We start from the raw sequence: 14,410 nt of genomic DNA, 5'->3' as shown, positions 1-14,410 counted from the left end.
CTAATGAATTTGCATCTTTCCTTCGATAAGGAGACTACTGCCCTGTACAACTGAAGCATAACTTCTCTACTTTTGTAATCAATTCCTCTCACAATAAATGATAACATTCTATTAACTTTCCTAATTACTTGCTGTACCTGCATACTAGCCTTTTGTGATTCATCGACTAAGACACCCAGGTCCCTCTATGCCTCAGAGCTCTGCAGTCTCTCACCATTTAGATAAGATTTTTTCTATTCTTTTTGCTAAGATGGACAATTGCACATTTTCCTACATTATTTTCCAGGTTTTTGTCCAGTCATTTAATCTATGTCCCTTTGCAGCCTCCTTACATCTTCTTACATCTCCTTACATCTTACTTTTATCTTCTTTTGGCATTTTTGAAATTGACTTTATAGGAGAGAATTTGTGCCGAACTGTAGGAAGTTCAACAGAAATTCAATTTAAAGAATACCACATGCAAAGAAAGTACTTTTACAGAAATACTATCCAAATCCATGCTATTTTACAAAGTGGCAATGGAGCAAAACAGGTCTTTGTACAATGAAGCAGGTACTCAGTCTTGTGGAAGTTGTGACATTTGATATATATCCTTAGGCATTTTGCCGCTGTAGAACTTATTCTCCTATATAATTTAGATGCATAAATGTGGAAATGGTGGAAGCAAATTCACATTCTTCTGAGACATGTACAATTGCTTTTTTCTTTCCCTCAGCTCTCAATACTTTCCTATCTACCTTTGTGTCATCTGCAAATTTAGCAACCATATCTTCGGTCCTTTCATCCAAGTCATAAAGTGTAAAAAGTTGAGACCCCATCACATCCTACTAACTAGAAAAATATCTATTTGTGCCAACTCTGTTTCCTGTTTGCTAATCAAACTTCAATCCATGCCAATATGTTATCCCCACACCATGAGTTTTTATTTTATGCAATAGTCTTTGATGTGGCACCTTATCAAATGCAGTGACTTTTATTAATTTTATCTTCTTTTGGCATTTTTGAAATTGACTTTACAGGAGAGAATTTGTGCCGAACTGTAGAAAGTTCAACAGAAATTCAATTTAAAGAATACCACATGCAAAGAAAGTACTTATACAGAAATACCATCCAAATCCATGCTATTTTACAAAGTGGCAATGGAGCAAACAGGTCTTTGTACAATGAAGCAGGTACTCAGTCTTGTGGAAGTTGTGACATTTGATATATATCCTCAGACATTTTGCCGCTGTAGAACTTACTCTCCTATATAATTTAGATGCATAAATGTGGAAATGTGGAAGCAAATTCACCTTCTTCTGAGACATGTACAATTGCTTTTTTCTTTCCCTCAGCTCTCAAACATGGCATGAACTATATATGGGCAGAATATTACAGCCTCACTCATCCCAAAACTGTAAAATCCCACCCGATGTCAATGGACCTTTGCATGGTCTGCCTCTCGCCCGCTCCGATTGCCGTGGCGGGTGGGATGATAAAACGCCGACCATAGTGTGTATTACAATAGGTTCAGATCTGAGAATATGTCCTCTGAGTCAATACAGGTCTGTTGACATTTGCAAGATATGATCCACATCATCTTCCACATAACCATTTCTCCATCAGTGCAGTTAAATTCTACTTTCACAGTTTTTTCTTTGTTAGGAACACAGCAACGGTAATCTGAGCATGTACCACAGAATACTGGTCTGTATGTTCTTCTACTTGTGCAGCCCGAGAGAGCAAATCTTTCAGGCTTGGAATTCCGGAAAGTCTGTAGACACTTCTTGCCTTTCTAAGAGGAAAATAAATGAAAAATGTATTGCACATTTGTGTTCATTAATCAAAATCCATTCAGCCAGTAGTTATGTTATTTTGCAAAATTATTCAAGACCAGATTTCTCTGCATGTAATTTAGCTCTTAGCTCTATTTTTTACCACCAATGCATACAACATTGCCAATCTTGACGAGGCCACTAAAAGCAATTACTAAACTGAATCAAAAAGTTCCAGCCCTTGAGGTAAGCTGTCTGACAACATTGAAGTGGTGATGCCAGAAATTGAACCATACCCAGATTTTTTTTTACTCATTGCTAAATATCCTATATGCAGTTTCAAAAAATACATCATTCTGAAGGATTTTTAAAATCTTTTTATTCTTCCTTCATGTAAAAAAATATGGGAATGAGTTTGTTTAAATGTTTAACTTAAAACATTCACAAATATTTTAAGAAAACTACAGGCATAAAATGTCCATAAAAGCAGGACCATTCCATACAGCCAAAATCCACCCCTTCAATTTATTCTCAATCATCAGCAAAATTGTTGTTGACAGTACTATCAAACAACACTTACACAGCAATAACCTGCTCACTGACATTCAATTTGGGTTCCTCCAGGGCTACTCAGCCCCTAACCCCATCAAGGATTGGTCCAGACATAGACAAAAGAGCTGAACTCAAGATGTGGGGTGAGAGTGACTTGCCCTCAATATCAGCCCCAGTAAAACAATAGGAAAAGTTAATGTTAATAAGGGAGAAAACTATCCACTAGTTGGAATCATACCTAGCACAAAGGAAGTTATGGTTGATGGATGTCTATCATCTTAGTCCCAGGTCATCACTGCCGGAGTTCCTTAGGGTTGGGTCCTAGGCCCAGCCATTTTCAGCTGTGTCATCAATGACCTTCCCTTCATCGTAAGTCAGGGTATTGGCTGAAGATTGCACAATGTTCAGTATCATTTGTAACTCCTCATATTCTAAAGCAGCTTGTGCTCATTTGTTGTCCAACCTGGACAATATTCAGGCTTGGGCTGATAAATGGCAAGTAACATTCACACCACAAAAATGGCAGACAATTGATATCTCAACCGAGAGAAAACTCAACCATCACTTCTTGACATTCAATGGTAATACCAGCATTGAAGCTCTAATTATCCACATCCTAAAGGACTAATACTGACCAGAAACCTAACTAGAGCAGCCATATAAATACTGTGACTACAAGAACAAGTCAGAGGCTGAAAATTCTGCAGGGAGCAACCTGCCTACTGACCTTCCAAAGCCTGTCCATTCTAGAAGGCATGAGTCAGGATTTGCTGGAATATTCTCCAGTTGTTTTTTTCAGTTAAACAAATGCACGGGAAACAATTGTTCCTTGCTGCATTCTCCACGCAACACCTCAAACAGTCAGAGTTTGCTTGCCAATCAATTAGCATCTTTGTCTCATGCAACAAAGGAAGCTGCACCAGCCTAAAGCTGAGTGGAATTGCCTGGGCAACAGGGATGCTCCAAACATGCCCCAAATCCATTTCTGAAATGGAATTGGTGTTCCCTTTGAAATTTGGTATTTTCTGTCTGCTCTAATAAATGCAAGACAAAAAGCTTTAAGGATATGTCTCTTTTTCAGCATGTCTCTATTTTCCAATTTAAGGAGCTGGAGATGTAGATGCAAGAAAATAAATCTCCTCACAGGGAGAAGAAGTGTAGCATTTTGAAAGTGGTTGCATTTTGAAAGTGGTTCTTTGAGGCTTGGTAGGCCAACAAAGGAAGTGGTACCAGCCTAAAGAGGAAAAGCTGAGTGGAATTCCGCGGGAAACAGGGATGCTCCAGACACACCCCAATCCATTTCTAAAATATTAGGTTGTGCAAGAAAGAAGAGACCGTCTATCTGAATTGGAATTCAACTGAGCATTCAGGTTCACACATTCTGCACCCACTTGCTTTCTGAAAAGTCTTAACTTTCAGCTCTTCTCCAATCAGCAATTTCAAGTCCTGTGAATTCATGGGTTCATTACCTGCGAATCCCATCTGAGACTACCTGAGAATGTCTGTTATCATCAGATGGTTTTTTTCTGTGGTCTTTGTACTCAAATTAATCTTTTCTTTTTCTTTCTCTCACTCTCCACGACCCACCTCCCCATCCAAAGAAATACTGCTGATGTGACTAGTAGATAATTTCAGAAGTGATTTACCTTCATATTTTTCAATAATCTTGTGTCACAAGGTCGAATAAAGCACAGTCTATTTTCTCTCTCAAGTTCACATTTGCTGTTGTCATTTGTCACTCTGACTGAAATTCCCATGTCACAGGATTTTGAACATGAGCTCCATGGAGTTGTTTGAAGCAGACATTTCTTCCGCCATACTACTGGTCTTGCCTTATAAACTGGTAATATAAACAAATGTAGGCCTGAGACACACCAACACAGATATCAATTTGCTTTCAGATGCAAATTTAAGGCCCATGGTATTGAAGATGAGGAAATGGCACAGAAAGAGTAAGGTGGCTGAAAGATAGAAAGCATTGATTTCAAGGACTGTGATGACTTATGCCTTTTGGAAAAGCCTGTTTTTGCATTCCTGTGTAATGTCCTCTTTGAGACCAGGGAAACTGCTGAGTATTCAGAAAGGAGTAAATAGATTTCCTAGCAAGCAGCAAGAATTGCCCATGTGCCTGAGGTCGCCATGTGAATGAAAAGCAAAGGGTAAATAGAGATTAAATTGCAGTGGTGTTGGGTGTTTGGGACAGACAGGGCAGACAACTTAGAATTCATGTATGAGCAGAAACGAGCAAAGTTCTCATAAATTAATCATGTTTCCGTTTGGCAGTTCAGACCAGATCCTGTTTCTGAAGCAGGTCTCTGAGAATCACAGCATCATAGAAGTGTTACGGTGCATAAGGAGAATAGAGCAGAGACTGTGTTATATAGTTGGAAAGGACAGAGGGCCAAAAACCAGGTAAATCAGGGAATTGTGATTTGGGCAAGACTTACTGCTGCTTTTCAGCGTTGACAGAGTCAACCACACCATTAAAAGGAATGAAGAAGGGAATCTCTTGGGATTCTCTGCCACGAGGAGTGCTGTGATCTGAGTGAGACAGTTTGTAAGTATGTGCCTTGCTGGTGTCAACTGCATCCACGGCAGGAAACTGCAGGTGGTGAATACAACAAGAACAGAAATAACTGAGCGGGAAGCAAGAGCCCCCAGCTAATGGAGGTTGAACTGGAAAGACAGTGGGATTGTATGTGGTGCCACGTTTGTGAGGAAAGTAAAGCAAGTGCTTATAACTACATGTTGCATATCTTTGGTGTATCGACTACTTAAAGTGAAATTTACCTCTATTATTTGAAATTTATATTTGAATTATGTTGGTTTTAAGGTGGTAAGTGAAATCTTATCCATAGATTTTCTTTTTGTTGGTGTTGTGGGGATTACTTGCTTTTAAAAGTTATCAGTCTCTGTGGGGAACCTTAACAGCATTTTTCTCGGATTAGCAAGACATAGCTTGTATTATGTTTTTGGGATCTGCCTATACAGGAATGATTTAGGATAGAAATGGAAAACTGCTAACAACAGCAAATTACAGACCATTACAAACTGTGAGAAAGAATGGAGAAGATTACAGGATATAGTGAGATTAGGACATCAGCAAACACATAGCAACTACAGTAAAATAGTTTAGAAAATAGCAGATGAATTTGTGATCTAAACAATAACATTCTCAGTGGATTGTTAGGTCAGAAATGAAGAGATGCACATAAAAAAATCTTTAAAAGGAAGAATGTAAAATAACATAAAAAGGATTAATGGGTTTTATATAAAATAATTGCATACAGAAGTCATTTCAGTACTGAAGCATGGCCAAAATGTATTGTTAATTCCTTCACATTACTTGAAGGCATAAAAGCTTTGTGGAACACAAGAATTAATTGGATGTAACCCAACTCACCAGTTATCAGAACCGAGGAGATTGTCCAATATACGCTATACAATATACAATAATTATTTCATCATTTTAATGCTAAATTTACATGGCTTAATAAAGCATCATTTGTACGATTAATACATGTTCAGCTAAATGAGTTATTTACATATCATAACCACGTCTTTCCAAATTCTATTGAAAGAATGATAGAGTAGAATTTTTCCAATGGGGTTTGTGATTTTTCATGACTGGCATACAAAGAGCACCCAGGAGACCCAGCCATTGGTTGGGGGTATCTAATCTCAAAAAAGAGTCAGTAATGGAGATGTTGCTGTCTTCTTGCCAAATGCCTGAGCAAATTTACCTTCCATGCTTTAAAACCCATCCATTCCTGAACCCCTCCCATCAGCCTCAAAATCTTTCCCCATGCCACTTCTCTACCTGCAAACTGCTAGTGGAATCCCATAAAATTCTGCCCATAGATTTGGAAGGAACATTCTGTAAAGTGATAATATGTTTTCCAAAGTTTAATATGGAGATGTTTATATTGCCACGTACATTACTTCTTTGCTCTTTCTAATTCCAAACAGAATAAAGCTTGCAAGTCTGCCAAATTATCATGACGTCCTTTTTACTTCACATTATAATTTTACTAAATGGAGCTGAAATTTGTGCATAGAGTTAATGATGTTTACCAGACTGAAGCAATTCATTTCACCAAACATGTTTGGCTTTGCTGCCATATTGAATCTTTACAAAATAAAATCTCCTCCTTGGATGGGACAAGTTGTCCTGGTTACGTCATCCACATAATATTTAAACAAAATTATTCAAAGAAAATAAACATTAGTGTTCTAAGCCCAGATTTCCAAAACCTCCCATGCCTTATATAAATAATGTAACTTAAAAAGTAAGCAGTCTTAAAAATCACCTTTTTCACAACGATATTTTTTTAAATGGAAATGCTGAAATTTCACATTCCTCAAATGTTAGAATCAGCTATCCAAAGGCTGCAGTGTGAAGTATTTCTACGCCAACATTACATGGTCTGTACTTGCTGGCAATTTTTATTTTTATTTATTTGGATTTTAATTCCCAGTTTGCCCGCTTGATTCTCTTTTTCTTTCATATCCACACATTTGCAGGCACCTTCAATATCAATGCTACTCTGTATTTTTTTTCAGAGTGCAGCTGCCAAATGGGGCCTATGAGTATTCCAGGCTATTCTATCTGAAGCAGAAACATCTCCTTTTTAGCTGGCTAATAATTGATAAAGTCAATCTCACGCCTGTCAAACAAGTAGAAGAGCTATCCATTTACTCGGCTGAGTATCATCAACTGTGCTATTACTTTGCAGCTGAGGTATATACATCTCCAAACCCTTGACTGAGTGAGCTTATTTAATCACCTACCGGACATTACTCTATATGTTGCTACCTGCTGATTCTTCACTCCAGTCTTATCACAAATAGACTTTTCACAGCAATATTCAGATATCTTTATGGCCTTGGGATTTCTACACCGGCCAGTTGCCAATTTCTTTGTACAGGTGGGTGTACATCCAAATGCACCATTCACACATGTGCATTTATAGTGACAGTGTGGCTGGAATGTCTGCCCATGCCTGTAATAGATTCCATTTGACTCACACCCGACTCCAAGAGTATCTAAAGAAAGCAGAGTAGTTTGAAAAATTAATGAGTAAATATATAAAATAGATGTCAAAAATAAAATTGTCAATCTCAATTTTTGAAAACCTGGAAAGAGATAAGTATTTCACTATTATCATCATGGGTTGTGTAACATTCTAACTAACTGAATTTTGATTTTTGTGGCTTGCAAAATTACAATAATTGGGTAGTGAACTACCATGTTGAAAATAGGAGAGAGAATATTCTAGATGTTGGAAAATTTCTGCTTACTTGCTATCAGATAAGACATTGTAAAAATGACAGAAAAAGGTTTTGACAAAACTTTCACCAGCTTGTTATGTATTTATCTAGAAACAGTTAGCCACATACTCAAAACCCACCATTATTAGATGCAACTAAATGGATATTTGGGAGTTCTCTCACTTGGTTCTTGTATTTGAACAGAAACATTGTTGAAACTCAGACAAATAATTTAAACATTGGCAATGCTTTATTGGGAATTCTATTGCTCTCCCACCAAAGTGGCTATGAGTAGGTGAAATTTAGTCCTCGTTATTACTACAAGTTGAAATTTGTTGTGCTAGCACAGCACATAATTAGGCAGGCAATTGTTGCAGAATTTCTTTTTTCAAGCACAGTGAAAAATTTGCTGTAAGCATGCTTTTGCCAGTGACTTGGAATAGTGAAATCTGAAGGCTGCCAATTTGTTTTTTTTTTGTTTTTATTCCAATTCAATCAAATCAAGTCCAATTCAGAGTCTCAACAAGTTGAGACATTCCCGATCCAAGCTGACAAGACAGGGCTCTCACCTCCTGTCTTGGGCTTGATCTACATGATCCAAGCTGATTGGAGTAGGTGTAGCTCCTCCCCCAAGGCTAGATCTCATTTGCATTTTAGCCAAAAGGCCAAGATGCCTCTTTTAAAAATTGCTTCAAATAAAGCTAAAATGTAACCTAATGACTTCAACCAAGCACAGCATGTTGATACTGCACTTGATCTTAGCCAAATCGGATTTCTTCTGTTACTGCAGAACAGGGGCTCTGTGTATGAGCATTATTGGTCAAGTTCTACTGTTTGAAAATGTGGCACGTGCATAGATTGCTATCAAGTACAAAAATAGCATAACAAATTGCATTGTAACAATTTGTATTTTTAAAGTACACGATATAGAGTGATTTTTCTTTGACCAAAATTTAATAGTAATCCAGAGTCACTCAGTATTTAAATTGAGACAGTAATCATGTCCATTTAGGAGCTCAGATGATGTGAAAGGCACGAGAATGATACCATTTGCACTTTATGATGAACTCCCAAAAAATTCACCAGTTATACACAACCTATTGAGTTTTCTTGTTTTTGTTGAAAATCTTACAGGAGTAGAATTAGAAGGAACTTTGATTTTCCTACAATATTAAATTTATGATGTGGGTTGTGGACCTCTTAATTTCAAAAAATAGGCCTTGAATTGTCCAGTCATTCAGTCGCAGAGTTCAAGAGAGGTATGAAGCTTAAACATCCCCCACATTAAAAGCTCTCCCAACTGTCTACCCAATATCATTCTTCCATTCAAGTCTAACTGGAAGCAATCCCACCATTTTAGTTTTTACTATTCATGCACTTTTTCTTCCTCCTACTTCCCTTGATCATCTGGCACCCATTTTATAATGTTATTTCAGCACACATGCACTACCCATGTCATTCTGCTACGGCATTTCACTCTTTCTCACTATTTCACTTATTGCATTATCTGGTCAAGTTAGTAAACCAGAAGGCTCATGATAGGCACAATTCACACTGAAGTACCTGTGGAATTTAAAGGATTTTGCAACATAAAATTGGGAAAATACAATGGCTCAAAATTTCCCGTTTCACCTGCCACAGGAATCATGGGGGGGGGGGGGGGGAGGGTGGAGAGAGACAAAAAGTTTGGCAGGCCATTTAAAAGTCCGCTGAGCTCAGGCAGGAATTTCCAGTCTTGGGGTGCATGTGGCCTGAAAATCCCACCTATATGTTTGGAAATTGGTAATATTCATTCCATCACATCCCGAAATTTTTTTCCATCTAATCGGGATATGGTTGTTGATAGTAAGACCAGTGTTTATTATCTTTTTCCAGGGTCCCTACCATCACAGGTGCCAATCTTCAGCCAATCTGATTCATCCCACATAATATCAAGAAACAGCTGAAAGGGCTAGCTACCATGAAGGCTACGGACCTTCTTAACATTCCCATTGTTTCATCAGTGTTGGGGATCTAAATCCTGGAGAGTTCCTAGCAGCACTGTGGATGTAACTGCACCAGATGGACAGCAATGGTTCAACTCAGCGGTGGCTCACCTTCTGAAGGGCAATTAAGGATAGGCAACAATTGCTGACCTTGGCAGTAACACCCACATCCCTTGAAAGAACAAGAAATTCATTACTTTCATAAAAATTGAACCAGGAACTATTGTTCAGTTTCAACTTACATGCACATATTCCAAATTCGTACTTAGGTCTATCACCAGAATAGTCACAGTACAAATTCTTGTGAGGGTCACAAGTGTCAGCTTCAGTGCAGAGCTCTCCAAATTGCTTAGCACAGGTTTTGCAACACCCACAGCCATCAGTAACCAGGCTTACTCCAGGTAAACACAAAGGTTTGCGTGAGCACTTGCACGGCCATTTGCAAAATTCTCTGCGTTCAGGAGTATCTTCGAATTCTGCTGTCTTCCTTCCAGTTTTGACAATTGCTCGTTCCACTTGACCCTGTTGTAGCCTGCATAAGAACTTAGAGACAGTTAAAACTCTTGAGGAATGTGATCTTGTCTCAAGGGCGTACTGTCCCTACTTCTAAAAATCAAAAGGTAACGAAAAAATAACATTTAGTCTCTTGTCCTTAGGAACAGCTTCCACTTGCTTGTGTTATGATATCGATGCAAACCAGGCAGAGTCGATAATACCGATGCATAAAATCAGGAAACTTTAAATGTAGGTGGATTGCACCCAAACCACTCATTGTCATCTTTTCTGCAGTCTTTTTATGCTGGTTTAGGAATCAATTCGCCTGAATTAAGTCCGGCTCACAAAACTGACCTCGCCCCCAACCAAAATGTCAAGATTCCACCTCCAATTCTGCTTTTCTTTCACACACAGCCACTAATTGACACATTTTAAGATTTTAATCTGAAAAATATTGAAGGAACTGAATGTGAAATCCAAGAACTAAATTAACATTTTGTCTGTTCGGCATCAGGTCAATCTTGAGAAGCAGCAAGAAAAATGCATTTGAGATTGATGATAAACATCACCCGAGTTAAACAACTCTACATTAGCAATGTTCCTGTAAGATAGTGTTTTTCAACCTGGGTCCCCTGGAATTCAAAGAATCCCAGAGCATCCCTAAGTCATTTGAAAATTATACTAAATTTTTTGAGATATATTGTTCTAACATTTAATGAAAAATAATAATTCCTTCATTTAATAGTGGTTTGCTTTGTTTTCATTACTATTTTATAAATTTGTATGGTGGGAGAAAGGGGAGGAAAGAGAGAAGGTTGAGATTCCAAAGAATTTCATAATATGTTATTGGATTGCTGAACCAATGTTGCAAACCACTGCCGTTAAAAGCAATGGTGAAGATTTTTGAATCATATACCATCATTTCACCACCAGGTGGACTGTTTGCTCTTTGTATAACATTTCCTGCAAATTGTTCTGCACATGGGGTTAACCTGGGCCATAAAGCTATTCCAAACAACTTTCCAATGAACTCTGGTTCACAAAAGCATAATAAATGCTTGCTTTGTATACAGGCCCAAAGTCCCAAATAACGTTCTAACATAGCTACAGAGAACAAGATGTCTATTATGAAGACATGATTCCTGGAACGTACTCCATAAAGGAGAGGCAATTACATCATTTTGCCACGCTCGTTCAAGACATGGGCACAGACATCACCTGTGAGTCAGCTCTAGCAGGTTGCTGAAAAACTACAAGTTCACCCACAATGTCTTTCCATCTGTGAGTTGATCCCGGTTGGAAGTATTCTTAGAGATTTAATCACTTGACTTGCTGCGTTAAATCGTCACGTGCAGTCAAATGACCCTTTTGTCCCAGCCCCAGGATTGTTATAACAGATGTTAAAAAAAACAAAGAAAATGGGCAATGTAGTATCACAATGGTTAGCACTACTGCCTCACAGCGCCAGGAACCCGGGTTCAATTTTGGACTCAGATCACTGTTAGTGCAGAGTTTGCATTTTCTTCCCATGTCTGCGTGGGTTTCCTCTGGGTGTTCCAGCTTCCTCCCACAGTCCAAATATGTGCAGGTTAGGTTGATTGGCCATGTTAAATTGACGATCTTTAGTGCCAGGGGGATTAGCAGGGTAAATACATGAGGTTTCAGGGATTAGGGCTTGGGTGGGATTGTTGTCGGTACAGGCTTGATGGGCCGAAATGCTTCCTTCTGCACTGTAAAAATTCTATGATTCTATAAAAATGAACACACTGACACAGATTTTCACCAATCAGGAATTTTCCTGGCTTGCTACACCCGCCTTAATGCCCCAGATAACAGAATCATTGTTCTGGGGATTGGGGATTTGAGGGCAGGTGTGCAGAAGGTGTGCATGAGGCAGGTGTTTGTTGGATCTGGGTCTCCCGCTCCAGAGTCAGTTCAAGTGCTCAGGCGGGCTAGTTAAAAGGACCACTCCAGTCCCCCGACACATTGTCCCAATTGTTTTTATACAATGTTAGGCCCTGTAACTCTCACATTCCCTAAAAACTCAACCCTACAGGTAAAAATAGATCCTGTGGCAAATGAAGCTGGAACTTCCAGATCTGGGGTCCCGGTGCCAATTTTAGATAAAGCATGGAGTTTCCAGATTCCGAATCTAGGTCTCTGTTTTTAACGCTGCTTTGATTTCTCTCCTCACTTACTATGCCAGAGGGTCAACAACGAATGGCTCTAATCTCAGAAAATGTCACCCACAATGATACAAATTTACAGTATATGGTTCAGAACAACCAGTGAAAGTTATATTTAAACGTAAGTAACAAGATTCTCAGATTCAACCGGGAAGTAAGGTTTGATACTGCTCAGCTCAGTTACTTCAGGCCAGTTACCTAGTTATTTTTTATCAGAAATTACAAAGGCTAACATGGAGAAGGCATGTTGTTTTGATCATTATAGTCCATTCACTTATGAAGACATGACATTACCCCACTGCAATTGTTTCTCAAATCATTCCGAAGTGTTTTTTGCTCCACTACTCTGGCAGTTCATGTCATGTATGAACAGAAACTACCCTTTTACTAGCTTGAATAAGTATCCTCGTGTTCCATTCTTGCAGTTTATTCAAAGGTAAATGTTGTTCTTGTTCTATGTTCAATGCCATTTACTATCTTAGGCCATTTACTATCTTACTATCCCAGAGACCTAAGGCTGGTGAGATCAGAGGCATCATGCACTCTTAGAGGGGAGAGTTCAGGAGTGGTTGCCTGCCTCTCTTCTGTCCTTTAGATGCTGACAGGTCTCCATCTGATTCCTTGAGAAGGGGCACCTAGAGGGAGGTTGAGGTACCTTGTCACCATCGTCTGTAGCTATAACAAAATCTCACTCATGGATACTGTACTGGGTTGCGCATTTGGACTCATCTCTGCCAGAAACAAGTCATTCTGCTGGACAAGCGTCTCCATAGCACATGCCACTCTCGCCACAGAGATTCGCCTGTACAACTTTATCAGAAAGTAGCCAGACTCCTCCACTTCATGTGTCACTATGTTGAAGGCCTCCCACATTTCTGGCTGACTCTCCCTGCCTCTTGCTGAATATCAAGCATGCTGTGTAGGATCAGTCCCAGAAGCTCATTATCTGACTCAGACTTTGCCATAGCCTTTTCCCCAACAGTTAACAGTTTGACTGTCTCTGTCTTCCCCTGCTGAGGAATGGTGTCTATGTAATAAGTACTAGAAAGTGAAATCCTGCCTGAACTAACTATTAAACCCACTGAGGTGTGTGTCTCTGGCTGATGGAGGGTGCAGGATACTGCTGTGATTACTCCTTGGGTGCTATGTCTTGTTCACCTTCACCTTCCCCTTTTTTCTGCAGGCTGTTGGATGTAGTGGTGTTGGCCTCAAGCAGTCTGGCCTCACTCTCTTTTGGTGGCATCGCAATTGTGAGAGGAGAAAGTGAGTGGGACCATGCGTCAGCCTTAAGTTGCTCAGTACAGACATTAAGATTTGTTCCTTACTGGATGGAGGCCAGGCACCAACTTCACCATCTCCACATTCTGGGGCATCCTGCACTTCATATGGTATCAGGCCTGCACTGCAGCTCCTGCTCGTCCTGGTCAAGACAGCCCAGACAAGTCCTCAAACGATACGGGCAAAGGAATCTCCGAAGGTGGCACAGTTTTGTTGTCAGCTGCCACCTCACAACTCACTGTCTAAGGTACTGACACATCAGTGGGTCCAGTAGGTGATGAGACTTCTGGGTCACTCTCTGGTGAGCAGGACACATCTGATAATGTACATTGGGTGGAGGAGGGAACGTCCAAAGCCTCTGGCATGCGGGGGCCTGCCGGAAGCGAGGACTCAGCTGGCCCCAGGCTACATGCTGGGCCTCTGAGATCACTTCTCCTTCAGCTGCTGGAGATGCAGCAACAGAGCCATGAAATGCAGGAGAGGCTGATGGCCACACTGAACCAACTGTGAGGCTGTTAAGAGAAATCCCAAAGCTTTCAGGCGGACAAGCTATTGCCTGTCTTTCATGCTTCCCAGGCCAACACAGCAAGGGTGGCATCTGCAGTGGAAAGCCTGGAGAAGGGGATCCTCACCCTGAGTGGCAGGCTCCAAGCAATGGCTGAGTCACAGCAGGCCACAGCTGAGGGACTGAACAGGATCTAAGTTCTGCAGCCCATGGCTGAGAGGCTCAGGAGCTTGCAGGAGACCCAGTGGGACAGCACTGAGACACAAAGAAGTATGGCAGCAGCCCTTGAGAACATGGCCCAGTCGCAGAAGGCCATGACTGAGGGGTTGCAATTCAGGGCCTAATCTCAGAGAGCACTTGCTGTGGCCATTGAGAGGTGGCCCC

General features: G+C 40.1%; 1 protein-coding gene across 1 annotated transcript; it reads right to left on the bottom strand.

Moving 5' to 3' along the window:
- Nucleotides 1–1,498: 1,498 nt before the first annotated feature.
- LOC145345603 (cellular communication network factor 6-like) lies at nucleotides 1,499–12,909 on the bottom strand. The gene is made up of 5 exons (XM_080193437.1): nucleotides 12,899–12,909; nucleotides 9,805–10,094; nucleotides 7,098–7,352; nucleotides 3,953–4,146; nucleotides 1,499–1,774 (listed from the first exon to the last, which is right to left on the bottom strand). The coding sequence occupies exons 1-5, from the start codon at nucleotides 12,907–12,909 to the stop codon at nucleotides 1,499–1,501; spliced, it is 1,026 nt and encodes a 341-aa protein (XP_080049563.1).
- Between the last annotated feature and the right edge of the window lie 1,501 nt (nucleotides 12,910–14,410).

Source organism: Carcharhinus amblyrhynchos, chromosome 7 (genome assembly GCF_965287045.1).
Source record: "Carcharhinus amblyrhynchos chromosome 7, sCarAmb.v2.hapA, whole genome shotgun sequence".
Taxonomy (NCBI): domain Eukaryota; kingdom Metazoa; phylum Chordata; class Chondrichthyes; order Carcharhiniformes; family Carcharhinidae; genus Carcharhinus; species Carcharhinus amblyrhynchos.
Note: the sequence above shows the minus strand (reverse complement) of the source record. Positions and strands in the feature narration are given on the sequence as shown.

Coding starts and splice junctions, on each gene's coding strand:
- LOC145345603 (XM_080193437.1), bottom strand. Junction 7,353..9,804: donor CGAATTTGGAATATGTGCAT/GTAAGTTGAAAC, acceptor TGCTTTCTTTAG/ATACTCTTGGAGTCGGGTGT. Junction 4,147..7,097: donor AACATATAGAGTAATGTCCG/GTAGGTGATTAA, acceptor TTATATTACCAG/TTTATAAGGCAAGACCAGTA.